Source organism: Styela clava, chromosome 1, assembly GCF_964204865.1.
Source record: "Styela clava chromosome 1, kaStyClav1.hap1.2, whole genome shotgun sequence".
Taxonomy (NCBI): Eukaryota; Metazoa; Chordata; class Ascidiacea; order Stolidobranchia; family Styelidae; genus Styela; species Styela clava.
Genome location: NC_135250.1, coordinates 13,779,883 through 13,794,042, shown reverse-complemented (window position 1 = coordinate 13,794,042; position 14,160 = coordinate 13,779,883). Strand labels below are relative to the sequence as shown.

General features: G+C 34.6%; 1 protein-coding gene across 1 annotated transcript; it reads left to right on the top strand.

Annotated features, from left to right (window-relative positions):
* The first annotated feature begins 2,562 nt into the window (after positions 1-2,562).
* LOC120348459 (uncharacterized) lies at positions 2,563-13,112 on the top strand. Its single transcript, XM_039418581.2, has 13 exons — positions 2,563-2,826; positions 3,602-3,753; positions 4,995-5,097; positions 5,346-5,433; positions 5,763-5,847; positions 6,190-6,377; positions 6,830-8,162; positions 9,387-9,577; positions 10,035-10,175; positions 10,421-10,503; positions 10,926-11,129; positions 11,360-11,453; positions 12,740-13,112. The coding sequence occupies exons 1-13, from the start codon at positions 2,684-2,686 to the stop codon at positions 12,920-12,922; spliced, it is 2,988 nt and encodes a 995-aa protein (XP_039274515.2). The 5' UTR covers positions 2,563-2,683; the 3' UTR covers positions 12,923-13,112.
* The last annotated feature ends 1,048 nt before the right edge of the window (positions 13,113-14,160 follow it).

The window sequence follows — 14,160 nt, the reverse complement described above, 5'->3', positions numbered from 1 at the left end:
AAAACTACACCCCCTAAACTCATTTTATAAAACGAGAAGGATTTTTATTTTGTATGCTCAATTGCGCTAGGGATAGGGATTAAGTTCATAACCACGAGGAAATTGACTGCATAGCTCTCTCATACCATACATATAACGAAAAGTTCGAGGCGTAACTCCTACTAAAACCTTTCTTGGATCCACACTGTCAAAATTTTCGGCACAATCCTGCAACAAATTTTATTAGGAAGTGGTTACCCACATTTATCAGCTAGTTATTTTTGAGTATTTAGTTTCACAGCCTAGAATCTTGGATATTTATGGGTGTGACTTAATTATGTATCAGTCGTTAACGAGATTCTGCGTTCAGGAGGTCATAAAAGCTGATAAAGATTTGCATCAATGATATGCATAGATAGTAAATACATTACATTCAAATGACGAATCGAATATTATTAAAAATAAAATGCAAATTCGTGAAATAGTTCGTTCTTGATTTCCTAAAAGTTGATTGAAAAATATGTTAATCAATGCAATTTACAATTTTGTGGAAGATATGGAAAGACTGATTGTGATTGTGTGATATAGCGCATCCTCATTCACTATCGCAGTGTTCAACCGTAAATATATACGGTTCAACAGCGTCATATTTGGATAGACATTACATGAGACAGCATTACTGTTAGTACGGAAAACATTTTGCACAAAGGAGCATGTACCTTGCAATGTGCTGTTTTTATAGAACACCTCACATCTTACCAAAACTGATCAATGTAACTGCAACTTAATTGAATAGTTTTCCTGAAAACTCTGAAATCTTGATTTGGTGTTTCGCAAACAAATTATGATATGAAAAGTCTTCCGTGGATAAAACAAATGTTATTGAACGATCGATTAATCTCTAGGTGTCGCTACACTGTTTGCGGACGGTTGCTACAACGTCGCTACGGCCTTTTCTAGAGTTTTTGTCGCGATATCTCATGTCTGTCTGTTGAGAATTTTGACGCATATGTGGGATTGTATGATATTTAGAGTATTCAATGTGCAAACTAGGTTTGCGAACTCAAAGTAAATAGTTGGTAAATTTAATTAATAGCTTTCTTTGTCTAATTAGTAGAATATTTACAAGCCGCTTATCAGCTCATAGCAGAATGAATTATCCCAGCATGCCAGTTATCTTTACATAAATTATCCGCCTGGCAGCAGGCAGACACAATTACAGTAAGATAATAGCAGTGTGGCTCATCGTGCTAAGCGTTAGGAATACGCTCGCCACCGCATCTCTGCTTACTCTGCGTGGGTTCCCAGGTTCGAATCCCATGCAGGGATAGTTATGTGTGAGAGGATTGCTGGACTCCTCGCCGCCGTAGGGTGGTTCACGTAACCGCTGGTCAGTTACGGCTCCCTCCACCATCAAGTCCATGCTACCGAAAACAAATGACTGACTAATCCCATACCCGACATGATTAATGAATGATTACCGGACGAGAGGTCGTGGTTCGCCATATGGTTAAGCCGTCTTATTCACTTTCTTCTCCCCTGGGACAAATATGCAAATCCTATCTTATCCTGCCTAATTTAAGTGATTGGCTGACACTTTTTCGTCGAGGTCATTATAAAATATATCAGATATAAAGTCATGTTTGAGAAGACTCATACAAAAATTAAACCGACCCTAGAAAAATAAAATAGGCATAGTCGCTCAATAAGACACCCCTTCCCTGAATCAGGGCAAAAAATTCAGAAAGGTCCAGAAAAGCAACTTACCATAATACCCGGGAATAAATAATATATTAATATTCTTTGATATGTTCCTGCACCAATGCATAATACGCACCCCCTAGTTAAATAAATATACTATAGTCGTGTATGTGTGTATTACAGGTGAAGAACATTCTAAAATTATTATAAACAATATCATTGGTTTTGAATACTATTTAGTATTATTATATTGGTACCAATAGTTGTTTGCCATGCGCTCCTCATGCTTTTATCTTCAGCGGTGTTCCGCATCATGCTAAACGTTAGGAATGCGCTCGCCACCGTGCCTCTGATTACCCTTCGTGGGTAGGTATGTTCAAATCCTGTGAGGGATAATTATGTTCGAGAGGATTTCCAGACTCCTCCTCCCGGATAAATGTGTGAATCCTTTCCTCTTTCTGTAATCAAACAGTGAATTTCTGTTTGTTTGTCTGTTAGATGCACGTGATATCTCACGAAAGCGAGATTGAATCTGCTCCAGATTTTGCATGTGCATTCATCATATGTCGTACCAGAAACCTATTGATTTTGGATAAATTATGTAGTATAATTAGCAAGTTATTAATTAATTAGTGATGGGACACAAGGTGTCACTATGGAGTAAAAGCGCTGTTTTGGGGGATCCCCTAACTTTCGATCGATAAGTCTTCGGTTTCTGACCGATATTCTCGTTTATACCTTGAAACCATCTATCAACATGAGCATTCTCGTAGTTAGGAAGAGAAAATAGAAATAGAGAAAACAGATCGACCCATATCCATGCTGAGACTTCTTTTTCATTATATCTAAAATAAACTTTCTTATTTTCTGCAACAAAAGAATGAAAAAACTATGGAATTACCAGTTATTTTATAGTCATATTTATCTTTTTGTCTACTGCATTTGCTACTCATTTGAAACGTGAAGAAGCTTCTTGTACACCCGATTGCACCATCTATAAAGTATGCCTGGAAGTGGTCGAAAGTATGGGGTTCAGGTTGGAAATGAAACATATTCTCTAATTATGACTCAAGAGGATTGGGAAAAGAGAAGATTAGAACGAGAACATGCGAAAAAACTTTCTTTGGCTACCAATAAAAGACGAAGGTATCTGTGTGTAAATTGGACAAACACTATAATATATCTCTTCTCTGAATTTTCCCAATGGCTTCACATTCAACTTTTAGAAATACAATGCAGTTGTCAGAAAATAAAATTAATAATTTATCCTGAAATTTCATTTAATTAATAATTTAAATTGTCATGAATCGCCCTAATGGATGTATCGAATCATTAACGAACGTCATGGATTTATTTATAATTGAGAAAGTTGGGCATAACCCAAGTCTCAAGGTTTAAATAGTCTTATTATTAGCAACATTTGCATATCTTAAATGAGTTATTTTTTACTTATTCATTGCCCTTATTCTTTGTGAAGTTTTAATGAAGTTGAATACATGGATGGCCAAAACCGAATATTTCACTATTCCGAATACATTCTGACAAAATATTTTTGAATATGGAATATTGAATAGGCCTACATTCTAAATTGGGGGCAAGTTTATGTGAAAAATTATATGAATTACTATATCTCAATATTGATCACATCTAAAATGAGATGAATATAAATGGTCATCCTTTTTTCTGTATTGTTTCTTATCAGTTAAGATATCTTACAATTTGATCGGCTTGTCTAGTTTTCGAATAAAAATAGTCTTGATTATTCCTAAATTCATAAATTTATATATTGAATATAATGAACTTTGAATATTCAATTTGTTTTGGACATCCCTGTTACTATAGTTTACCAGACTCTGTAAATATTTTCAACCAACATCTGTTGTTTCATTCCATTTTTTTCAGTATTATTTTCTTTAAACAGAGCACTGGAAGACCGAAAAAGACTGGCTGAGAGAAGAGAAAATAGAAAAAGGGAACTTGAACTTTTCAAAAGACGCCAACGACAAATTGAAGCAACAGAGAGATATCAACACTTTCGCATTAATGCAAAAGATAGAAAAGATCATACTGCAGGTTTTGAAATGATCCGTTATCATCATTTACCTATATTAGTATTAAAAAGCTATCTGCCTTCTGTTACAAGTGTTACGTTAATTATATTTTCATAACATTGTTTCATGTTTATGACCAACTGCAGATTTTAAAATGATTTGCTTCATCAACAAAATTAGTGTGGGGAACATGTCTGCTTTGTTTTACAAGTGTTAATTATATTTCATTAACAGTGTTTTGTTTTGACATTTTTTGGCAATATAGTTTAGAACTCAGACACAATCTTTACTCAGATTCATGAGCTGTGTTACCTGCAAAAAGTTTTTCCAAATCAAAGAAAAATTAACTATTGCTGTTTTAATCTGATGATAATAAAATGTTTGCAATTTGGCAATATTCTTTGGTCATTTTAGAGAACTGAACTTGAGATGAATGCATTGCGTCTATGATTAATAAAGTTGTAAATTTAGTAAAAGAAAAATATGACACATATTTGATATTGAATTCTGATTCTTTTTACACTCCATGTGCAGACAAAATACTGTCTTAATTACATAATATATATATGGAAAAATTGGGCATATGTGGACTTTTGCCAAAAATATATGTATTTCCAGTGACTTGTTGTTAGTGACTGAGTTTGTTGATCTGCAGAGCCCAAAATGAAAAATTTTGATTCCAGAGTTTTAATGAAATCCAGTCCCAGTTTCCTATTCACACATGTGTCCCTTTCAAGTCTTGATAGTAATACCTACCTCCTTATTTTTTTTTGTTTTCTTCCAATGTATTTAACTTGTCAATCTGACTCATTTCTGCTTTCATAATCATGCCTATATACTATATATGCTTTTATAATTATACTTTCACACCAATCTAAGGGATCAACATTTTTTTGATAATACCTTGACAAATATATATGAAACAAGTTTCTTTCTGGTCAAGACCCAGGTTGAATATAGCATTAGAATTGAGTGCACATGATTTCTCCATCACATTTTGGGTTGGGTACAAACTACCATTGTACAAAGCCTATTGATTACCAATACTCGATATTCTCATGTTTCTCATTGTTGTATTGTATTGTTAGGAGGAATGTTTAGTTATAGTTGTATCAGGACAACGAGTTTTTTTTAGAAATTGGAATCCTGACGTCTTTGTAGTAAGTGTTAAAACCATTAACGAAGTGTCTACATGTTTTCAAACCATTGCGACATATTTAATGAATTATTTGAAAAAAATTTTTCCATATTTTATTTACTTAGAACTTACTCAAACGATACCAAGTCTTGAGGAGATTTTGCAGCGAGTAAGAGGAGGTGACGGAGATGGTGTCAATTCAACTGTGACATATCAAGATTATGCAAAGTTAGTTGTGGAATATAGATAATTGGTAAATTAGTGAATAGGGTGCGAAAAGCTATCGGGATGAGGAAATTGATGGTGATTCACTTTTTCTGAGCAAGCATGTCCTTACTTTTATTCATGCTGCATAATTGTCAATTCTTTTGAGTATTTGTTAATTTTGTTGATCTCAAAAGTAAAATGTGACATTTTAATGGCCGTTTATCCTTTGCTTAATACTTTTGACATCATCTTATGTTTTATCATCCTAGATCGACTCCTACATCATTGCATCAACCTCGACAATATGAAAACCAAACACCGAACCAAACAACACGATCAACTCCACAAACAGCAAAGGTATGGGCGATAGTAATATATAATTTTAATAAACCTACAATCACTAAAAATGAATAAACCTTCTAAGAGTTCAGGAAGACTAACGCAAATAAGCTTAAAGCATGACTAAAAAGTTTTGTTGGACAGATACAAATTGTAATCTATTCATACTACCACGTATGCAACATGCTTCAAAGCTCCATCTTTCTGATTAACCCAGAAAGTGACTATTCAGAAAATACTTTTGAAAGCCATTCTGGTCCAAATGCTCAGTCTTCTTTTTTACCAAACACCTCTCCTAATTTGAGTCATTCCAGGAATTGATATGGGTTTTATAATTTTCAACATAGGAGTTTTCTGAAGATATAAATCGTGAAATACTTGAGTTAAAACATGCAGAAAGTGGATTACAACAGGATGTCAACTTGCTGGATGGTGAGTTCAGTATAAGATATTGCTGCAGATTAAAGAAAACATTTTTGTATATAAGATTAACTAATGTCATATTTTCTATCCACAAAAAAGAGAAATGAAAGTAAAATCTAAAATATTGAAGTCTGATTACGTTAGTATTCATCTATTTGTATTATCGTACTAATCAGTATCTTAACCAAAAATTCTGCATAATGCAGTTGCCACCTTGCCATGTTGTTATTTCTATTATGCATTAATCTTCCACATAAATTTTGAGATTTAGTCGATGAAAATCAATCACGACCCGTCATTCTTGACTCTGTAATTGGCTTGTTTGTAATTTTCTTGTTTTTGTTTTTATAGATAATGATGGTCAAGATTCACTGCATGGAAGTTCACTTTCTGGTTCTTCATCTGTTTCAACTAACTACATAAAGAAATATGATAATTCTACTAATAGTACTATCAGCAGTGATTTGAAATTCCAGCATAAAAACAATCATCATATTGCAACAGAACATGAAATACCTCCATCACCTCAATTACAAAATGTAGGTCGAATTACACTAAAAACTATCGATTTTCTTTAAAATATAAATGAAGCGTGACATAGGGTATTTAGTTTTTTGTGTCTCCTTGGCTGAGCGGTGTAGCACTTCGTGCTAAGCATCAGGAATAACGCTCGCCACCAAATCTCTGATTACCCTGTGTGGGTTTGCAGGTTCGAATCCCATGGGGGATAATTATGTGCGAGTGGATTGCTGGACTTTTCGCCGCCATAGGGTGGTTCATGTAACTGGTGGTCGGTTACGACGTCCTCCATCACGAAGTTCATGCATCTGAAAAAATAACTGGCTATCCAATGCCTTACCCAACATGGACTGGTAATCGGACGAGAGGCAGTGGTCAGCCATATGCTTAAGCTGTCTCATCGACTTTCCTCCCTCCCCCCCCCCCCCCTCCATGATAAATATGTAAATCTAATCAACCTTTTACTTCACAGACAAATTACACCAATGCTGCTCTGACTACCTATGTTGAAAATAAAGAGCCACCTAATACAAGTGTTTCAGAAGCAAATGGCAAACCTATTATGCATAGTTTTGAGACTGGTGTGCTTTGCAAAAGAGATGCTACAACAGGCCGAATAACATATTATGTGAAATCGTACAGGCCTTGGAGTGCGGGAATGACAAATAAATCACAGAAGACTAATTCATTCAACAATATTACTGAATCACTGAATATACGCTCTAGATCATCTTACGAAGAATCTAAACCTAACCTACCAATTTCTCCAACCAAAACTTCACAAAAACATTTCGAATCATGGACTTCGAGTGCTGGGTATATAATTCACAACAAAACACCTATTGTCCTCCATCAGTCAAGAAAACCTACGCAACAGCCCCGAAAAGTTCCAGAAACACCTTATATTGATATTAAACCTTCGCAGACTTCTGCATCCATTCGTAGAGGAACAACGTCAACCCCTGTAAGTCCATTTTTTAATGAAGAACAAAACCAAAAAAATGCAGTTGTAACTTCAAATAAAGACCCTACAGCGATTGCAAATACTTTTGAAATGAGACAAGAAAATACTCCTGCAGCTACAAAAAAAATCAGTGTGACTAAAATTGGATTCGTAACCTCGCCTGATAATGTAATAGGCCAGAAGACGCCCAAAAATGACAAGATTGATGAGCAATCTGATGACGCACAATGTGATCAGGATGACAACAAGAAAGAACGAATTGCACTGAAAGGAATTTTACGACGATACTCCAAATATGACAGTGAATTGCGAAATGCGTTCGCACGTCCAGCTTATCAGTCAGCCGGTATTGCGCGTCAGAAATGGCTACATGGAATCAATGTTATTACAACTGATGACAGAGACAGGAACAGAAATCGTGCTCATTCTGCAGAAACAAAAAGTGTAAGATGGCATCAAGTACAATACAATGATGGAACATCATCCGCACTTGATATGCATGAAAACACTCCTGTACAGTTTCAGGCATCACCAGTACCCAAACCGCAAGTAGTGAGAAATTCAGAAAAATCTGTCAAACAATCTTCAAAAAAAATTCCAGTTCGACCCAAAACATCCCCTGCAAGGGCAATAAAAGGTGGTAAAGGAAGAGGTAGCGGCAGAAAATTTTATCAAGCCAAAGAAGTTTCTGTAAAGATCCAACCTCATCCACCCCCACAAAAAAAATCACCAAATTTGTCAATGTCTACTTGTATAAATTACTCTATAGATCCAAATGAAGATTCCAAACCTTCTAGAGATGTTAAAGCTTCACCGGGAGAAATTTTTGTCAATAGTGCAGGTAGGTCTTTATAAAAAATTTTGCAACACTACTTAAGTTATTCAATTAAAGAGTCCAGCTGCACACTAACACAAATGTATTTCTGTAACGTTTCGTCCGACCAGAGTCAGACTTCCTCAGACAAGCAGTTTACAACAATGGCAAGAAATAAATTTGGTAAATCACTTACTACTTAAGTTGTATATGGTTAGCTACAGCCACAGTGACCTATCTTATCGGCTTTATTGTCCTATATCAAAAATCCTATACAAATATACCGCTACATGAAATCTTAATTTGTTTTTTAAAAATCTTACTTGTGTTGTGTCTAAGTTGTATCTAACGATCTTTAATGAAGCTGATACGTTATAGGCATCATGCAGATATGCTTGTCATTGGAATCATTATTTAGTAGTACATGATACGAGTATGCCTGAAGCATTCCGAAACCTAATCCAGAAATTGAGTTGGATCACACCTCTTTCAAAACGATGTCGGTATAAGAGATAAGCTAGTGTGGTCCTCTGAGATTTGTGGAAGGAATTATATTCTGAAAACTCACTGCCATGCATCAGAAACTGATTAGCTATTATTACACCCAACCTTGACTGGTAATCAGAACATATGCCAGAGTTTGCAGTACGAATGAGCTATCTTATCCACTTTCCTTTCAAGAAATTTAGGAATTTTCATTTATAAAATGTTGTTAGATTTGAGTTTTATCAATGAGAAACTGCTTACAAAGTATTCACGAATAGTGTAAGAATTAGACAAGTTCAGTGCTTCTACTTTGTTCAAATCGGTGTTTAGGCTACCTATTGCATGGATGATTGAGGAAGCCGTGACCATGAGATTGACTGTAACAACCCCTTTGAATAATTTCCTTCGAAATTCGAACTAATTTTAGGGCTTAGCACAATGTACCACTTGTTGTTTCAAGCATTTTGTTGTTATGTTCTACAATAATCATCTTGTATTGGTAAGGTAGATTTGGAATTTTGTGCTTAATCAAAGTGCATAATTATGCTTTTTGTTTGGGCTGAGCTGTAAAGTAATTTCGTGGTCCTTTTATGCTCAAATCGTTTAGTGCAGACTATACAGGCTTTATGTTAAGACATACAGGTAAAGTTTGTATAACATTGGTTTTATGTCAACAAAGTTAAAACTTGAAAATCTAACTAAATTGTAAAACTCATTTTAAAATATGGATATCTCTTGTGACTCATTGAATGATAATGGTTTAAGGTGTCACTCGTCAACGTTCGCCTGCCGCTAATAACAACAAAAGAGCATCAGTATTACATAATAAGATAATGTTTCATCGGAAAGGAAAACTTGATAACAGAGGAGAAGCTGTAACAATGAGTACTTTGAAAAGTCAAGGAAACTTATCGCAACCAAGTGATGAAATCAGAAATGTCAATCAAGGAAATCAGGTCAGTATTTGCCATCAAAATTTGTACTAATTCCAATTCAAGTGTTTTTTTGTAGTGTATTATTTTGGAATAGATTGCACCACATTAATTAGGAATACTCACTCAGCGGTGTGGCACATTTTGATAGCATTAGGAATATGCTCGCTACTGCACCTCTTTACCTTGTGTGAGTCTGTAGAATCCTGAGAGAAGAATTATGGAAGAATTATGTGTAAGAGGATGGCTAGACTCCTTGCCGTCGTGGGGTGGTTCATGTAACCGCTGGTCGGTTATGACTTGCTCCACTATCAAGTCCACACATCTGAAAACGAAAAAAATAACTGGCTAACCAATCCCAAACCTGGTGACATGGACTGGTAGCCGGATGAGAGGCCGGTTTTTCGCCAGATTATATGTTCTTATCTCTCCTCCATGATAAATATGTATTTTCTATATTATTAGTGTTATTATTTTATAGGTGACAATAAATGTTACAAGTTCAAAACCCATAACCTATGGAAGTAGTTCATGGAGGAAAAATTTGTCTACTGATATAACACATAGAATACCTTTGAATGGTACGCCCACAGACCAAGAGATTGATTTGTTATGGGATAAGGTGAACATGATTCTTTGCAATTTATAATGGGAGACATATTTAAAAACTAAATAGTTTGAATGTGAAGTATACTGCATACCAAATTACCGGTATATAACTTGCTTTCGGATGCATTTCATTTATATAAGTTGATTTTTTTTATGTTGACTCAATTGTCACAGATTATTCCTTCAACTATTTTTCATGAATGATTTGTGCATTAACAAGTAAAACTTGGAGGTGATGCTATTTTTTATTGTTTCCAGGTTAGAGCATATTTAGCATGGAATAAAAGTCGAATTACAAATAATACTGCTGCAGTAAAGAATGATTATGGTACTTCAGAAAGGTAAATCTAATTGAAGCTGTTCATGAATAGGATTATATTTTCATATTTAAATAGAGACGATTTTCACAATAAAATCATGATACGCGCCAAAGTTTTCTTCGAAAATAAGTAATGATGCTTAAATATAGACATTCCTAATCCATGTCAGTAGTAGTCAGTCAGTCAGTCAGTAGTTTATTTTTCATCAAAATGAACATACACTTGATGCAAACAAAAACTAGGAAAACAACACAAAAATGGCATTTCACGGTGAAGGGTGACGCGAAAAAAAACAATGTTGGTTATCGTGCAGCGAACAAATTGAAAGGAAAATATATGTAATCGAAAAAATTAATGCCTAAAAACCATATAGTTGGAATATCATTTATTTTTAACTGATGTTTAACATAAATCCAATATATGACTTGTGGTAAATTATCCAGGAAAATAGCTTGGGGCTCATCTCAACTTGATACATCTTCAAAACAAATTTCTGCGAATATTATTTCAATTGATGGTGGAATTTTCAGTAAAATTTCCAAACCCGAAGACCAAAGTTTCCAAACACATAGTAAAACGCAACATTATAAAGGTAACGGAACACAAAAGATGCAATCGAAGTTGGAAAAGCACAGAATTTCAAAAAGGTGATAATTATGTTAAGAATATAATTTGCTGGAATGTAGTGTTTTTCATTTTTCCGTTTTCATTTTTCCCTGAGTAAACAAGGTTCAACTTTAAAAACCTAATGAAATAGGCTTGTTCATTGGCCATTAGTGGAATGTCCTACCCACCAAGGAAATCGAAAGTACAAGGATAAAATGAAAAATACTTTGAGTTGATCACACATAGCATTTTAATTTTTTTGCATTTTAAGCGCAAAAAATGTCAATTCCTATTCGTCACAACAACAATATGGTGGTCAGGATTTCAGACCTTGGAGCGCCCGTGGATCACAACTACAAGAAAAGGTACTTTATCCTTCTACTATTCACAATAAATTTTAAAATAGCAAAATTCTTCTTCATCAAAATTTCATTCCTGATAGTAGGAATGCATCAGTTACTTATTTTTCACAGTGGAAAATATTTCATTAATGTACCGGTATATGAAATTAAATTGTGATATTCCGTTTCATGCTCTTGCAAACTCCACAATAGAACACAAATATTTATCTAATGCCTCTACAGCATGCCAGATTTACAGTTGCATGGCAAAAGTAGTGTTTGTGGTTTGTTTGATAAAATAACTTTGGTAAAGTTTTTTGGGGTACATCTAATTTGCATTTAATTAATCTTAATTAAATTAATCTTGAACAAAAGATTAACTAACAAACTAACTTGTATCCATACTTGAATATAGGAATAGGATAGAATGTTTAAAAAATTATCTCGGGAAGGGCTATGAATCTCTTTCTGAACTATACACACCATAGATTTTTTTCACACACCAAAGTGATACTTCATTTTCTATAATTTTGTTTCATTAATATAATTTCCAAAATTAACCAAACGTCGCAAAAAGGCACAGGGCGTATTTGCCAAAATTTGTTATAATCAAACACAAAAACGAGTTGACTGTTCGGGTATGCAGCGATCATTTATTGCGTATAGGTAACATCGAAATAATTGTTGACATTGCCTTGACGGAACTCCCATCGACTATCTTGCCCATGGTACTCGTTGAACAAAATTTATTTTTTGATCACTTATCCAGCTCACTTGCTTCCATCAGCTGGCGAGTAACACATTGTTTGAAAGCGAGTCCTCCTGCCATACTTTACTTTTTGATGCTTTGCTACTAAACTTGTAACGAAGTTTGGTGAATGGCCCAAAGTCAGTTCTGGGATTATTCAATTATTGTATGTGGAATGATGTTTAAAACTTAATCAACGATGTTAAACTCTCCGTATGATTCAACTCAAATTATCTAATTTCAGAAGTTCAAAATTGTTGGTAAATTTGCTAATAGACGGATAAACTAAAGACATAAGCTTGCCACAAATTTAAAGCAAACCGAGTTTTGAATCCAATCACCTTCTAAAACCTTCCAGATATCAACTTTAAATATTTCTCAACATACTATGTAATAATAAATTATTTCGTCAACTACTTATGATTGGAGAGTTTTAAACGGAAGTGATGTTTTTGCATATAGACATACCGTGAAATCGGTAACAATTTTTCATTCATCCCTACTGACTCCCTTCGTAAGTAAAATCTAATAACCGTTGAAATCAAAATTTGTTTCATCTTAGGTTGGAGGGACAATACCATTGGTCACCAACGTGGATCCAGCATTTGCAACAATGCGCCGACAGCAACTTACGGAAAGTGTGAAGACTTTCCGTCTTGTAGAAGCTCTAATTGAACAAAATGTTCCAGAGGAACAAATCTTAAAAGCACTTGACTCGTTACAAACTGCAACTCGTGAAATTTGATTTTTTTTTCATTATCATTAACTTCTCTACGTCCTTAAATTCCTATTCTGTATTTAATAATAGTTGCTTATTCAAGTGAAACTGTGATTTTACCAAGTATTTTTGTGTTATCATTAATATGTAAATGTACTAGAATGATGGCTTCCGGTAATATAAACAAATGGTACAAAAAATGATTTTTTTACATTTATTGGCGCGTGATAATTTGTCTCAATTCGAGCCATGTTCTGTAGTAATCAGATGTGTTTCTGGTGCTTAAACTCAAATAATGGCTAAATCATGCATAAATCATGTTTGCGCCCGTGGTAATGGCCCAGATGTGAATAGTTAATCATGTGGGAGATTTTCGCAATTTCTAAACTGACGAACACTAGTGAACCCAGTTATAAAAAGACCTAAATATTTGAAGGATTACCACTGTGATTGAATAATATTATTTTATATTGTGTGTACAAACTCGTTCGCAACTACCCTAATTTTATTTCCCCTATGAGCTCGTGTGTACAATGCGAGCAATTATCTATAGGAAACGTTGTTCTAGTTTGAGGGGACGATGTGCATTTTGAATAAGAGAGTCTGTCACGGAGCTTGTTTAATGTCCGTCTTTACATTGTAATATACATTTCTATGTTATCTCATACTATTATGCAGACACATTATATAGACTGTTTTTGCCGGTTCCAACTAATATGTAACCATTCTAAATTGCATTATGGGACCCCGGTCACACCCCATGAAATATTTATTTCCTTCTTCGCCGGCTAGACTTGAGGTCGGATGCTATTTGCTATTTATTCCACTTGGCGAGTTTCTGTTTTCACCAAAAACCAATTCGGAATCTTAGGTCTTCTGATCTCACAGCCACATTACAGCAACCGATCGCGACACAACTACATATATATATTTTGTTAGGTCGACAGCTTGCTATGTTTTCTGTATTATATACATGATTAATTAATTGTGTAATGTATTATTCATTATCCAATGAGTTATACAGTGATAAACAGTGGGAGCTAACTATTTTTTTTGTAATTTTTTGCGCTATGCTTCGACCTGTTGTCTTTTGTTTTCATGTCGTTGCACGTGAGGCACAGTTGAACATTTTATATAGTAACCATGAAATCATTACCCAGGTCTTGGTAAGTCTTAATGCGCTCCTACCGTTTTTTTTTTTCAATTTTAACCTGCATTTCCAATATTGCTGGCGGTTCATGCCAGATAGTGTTGCAACCAAATAC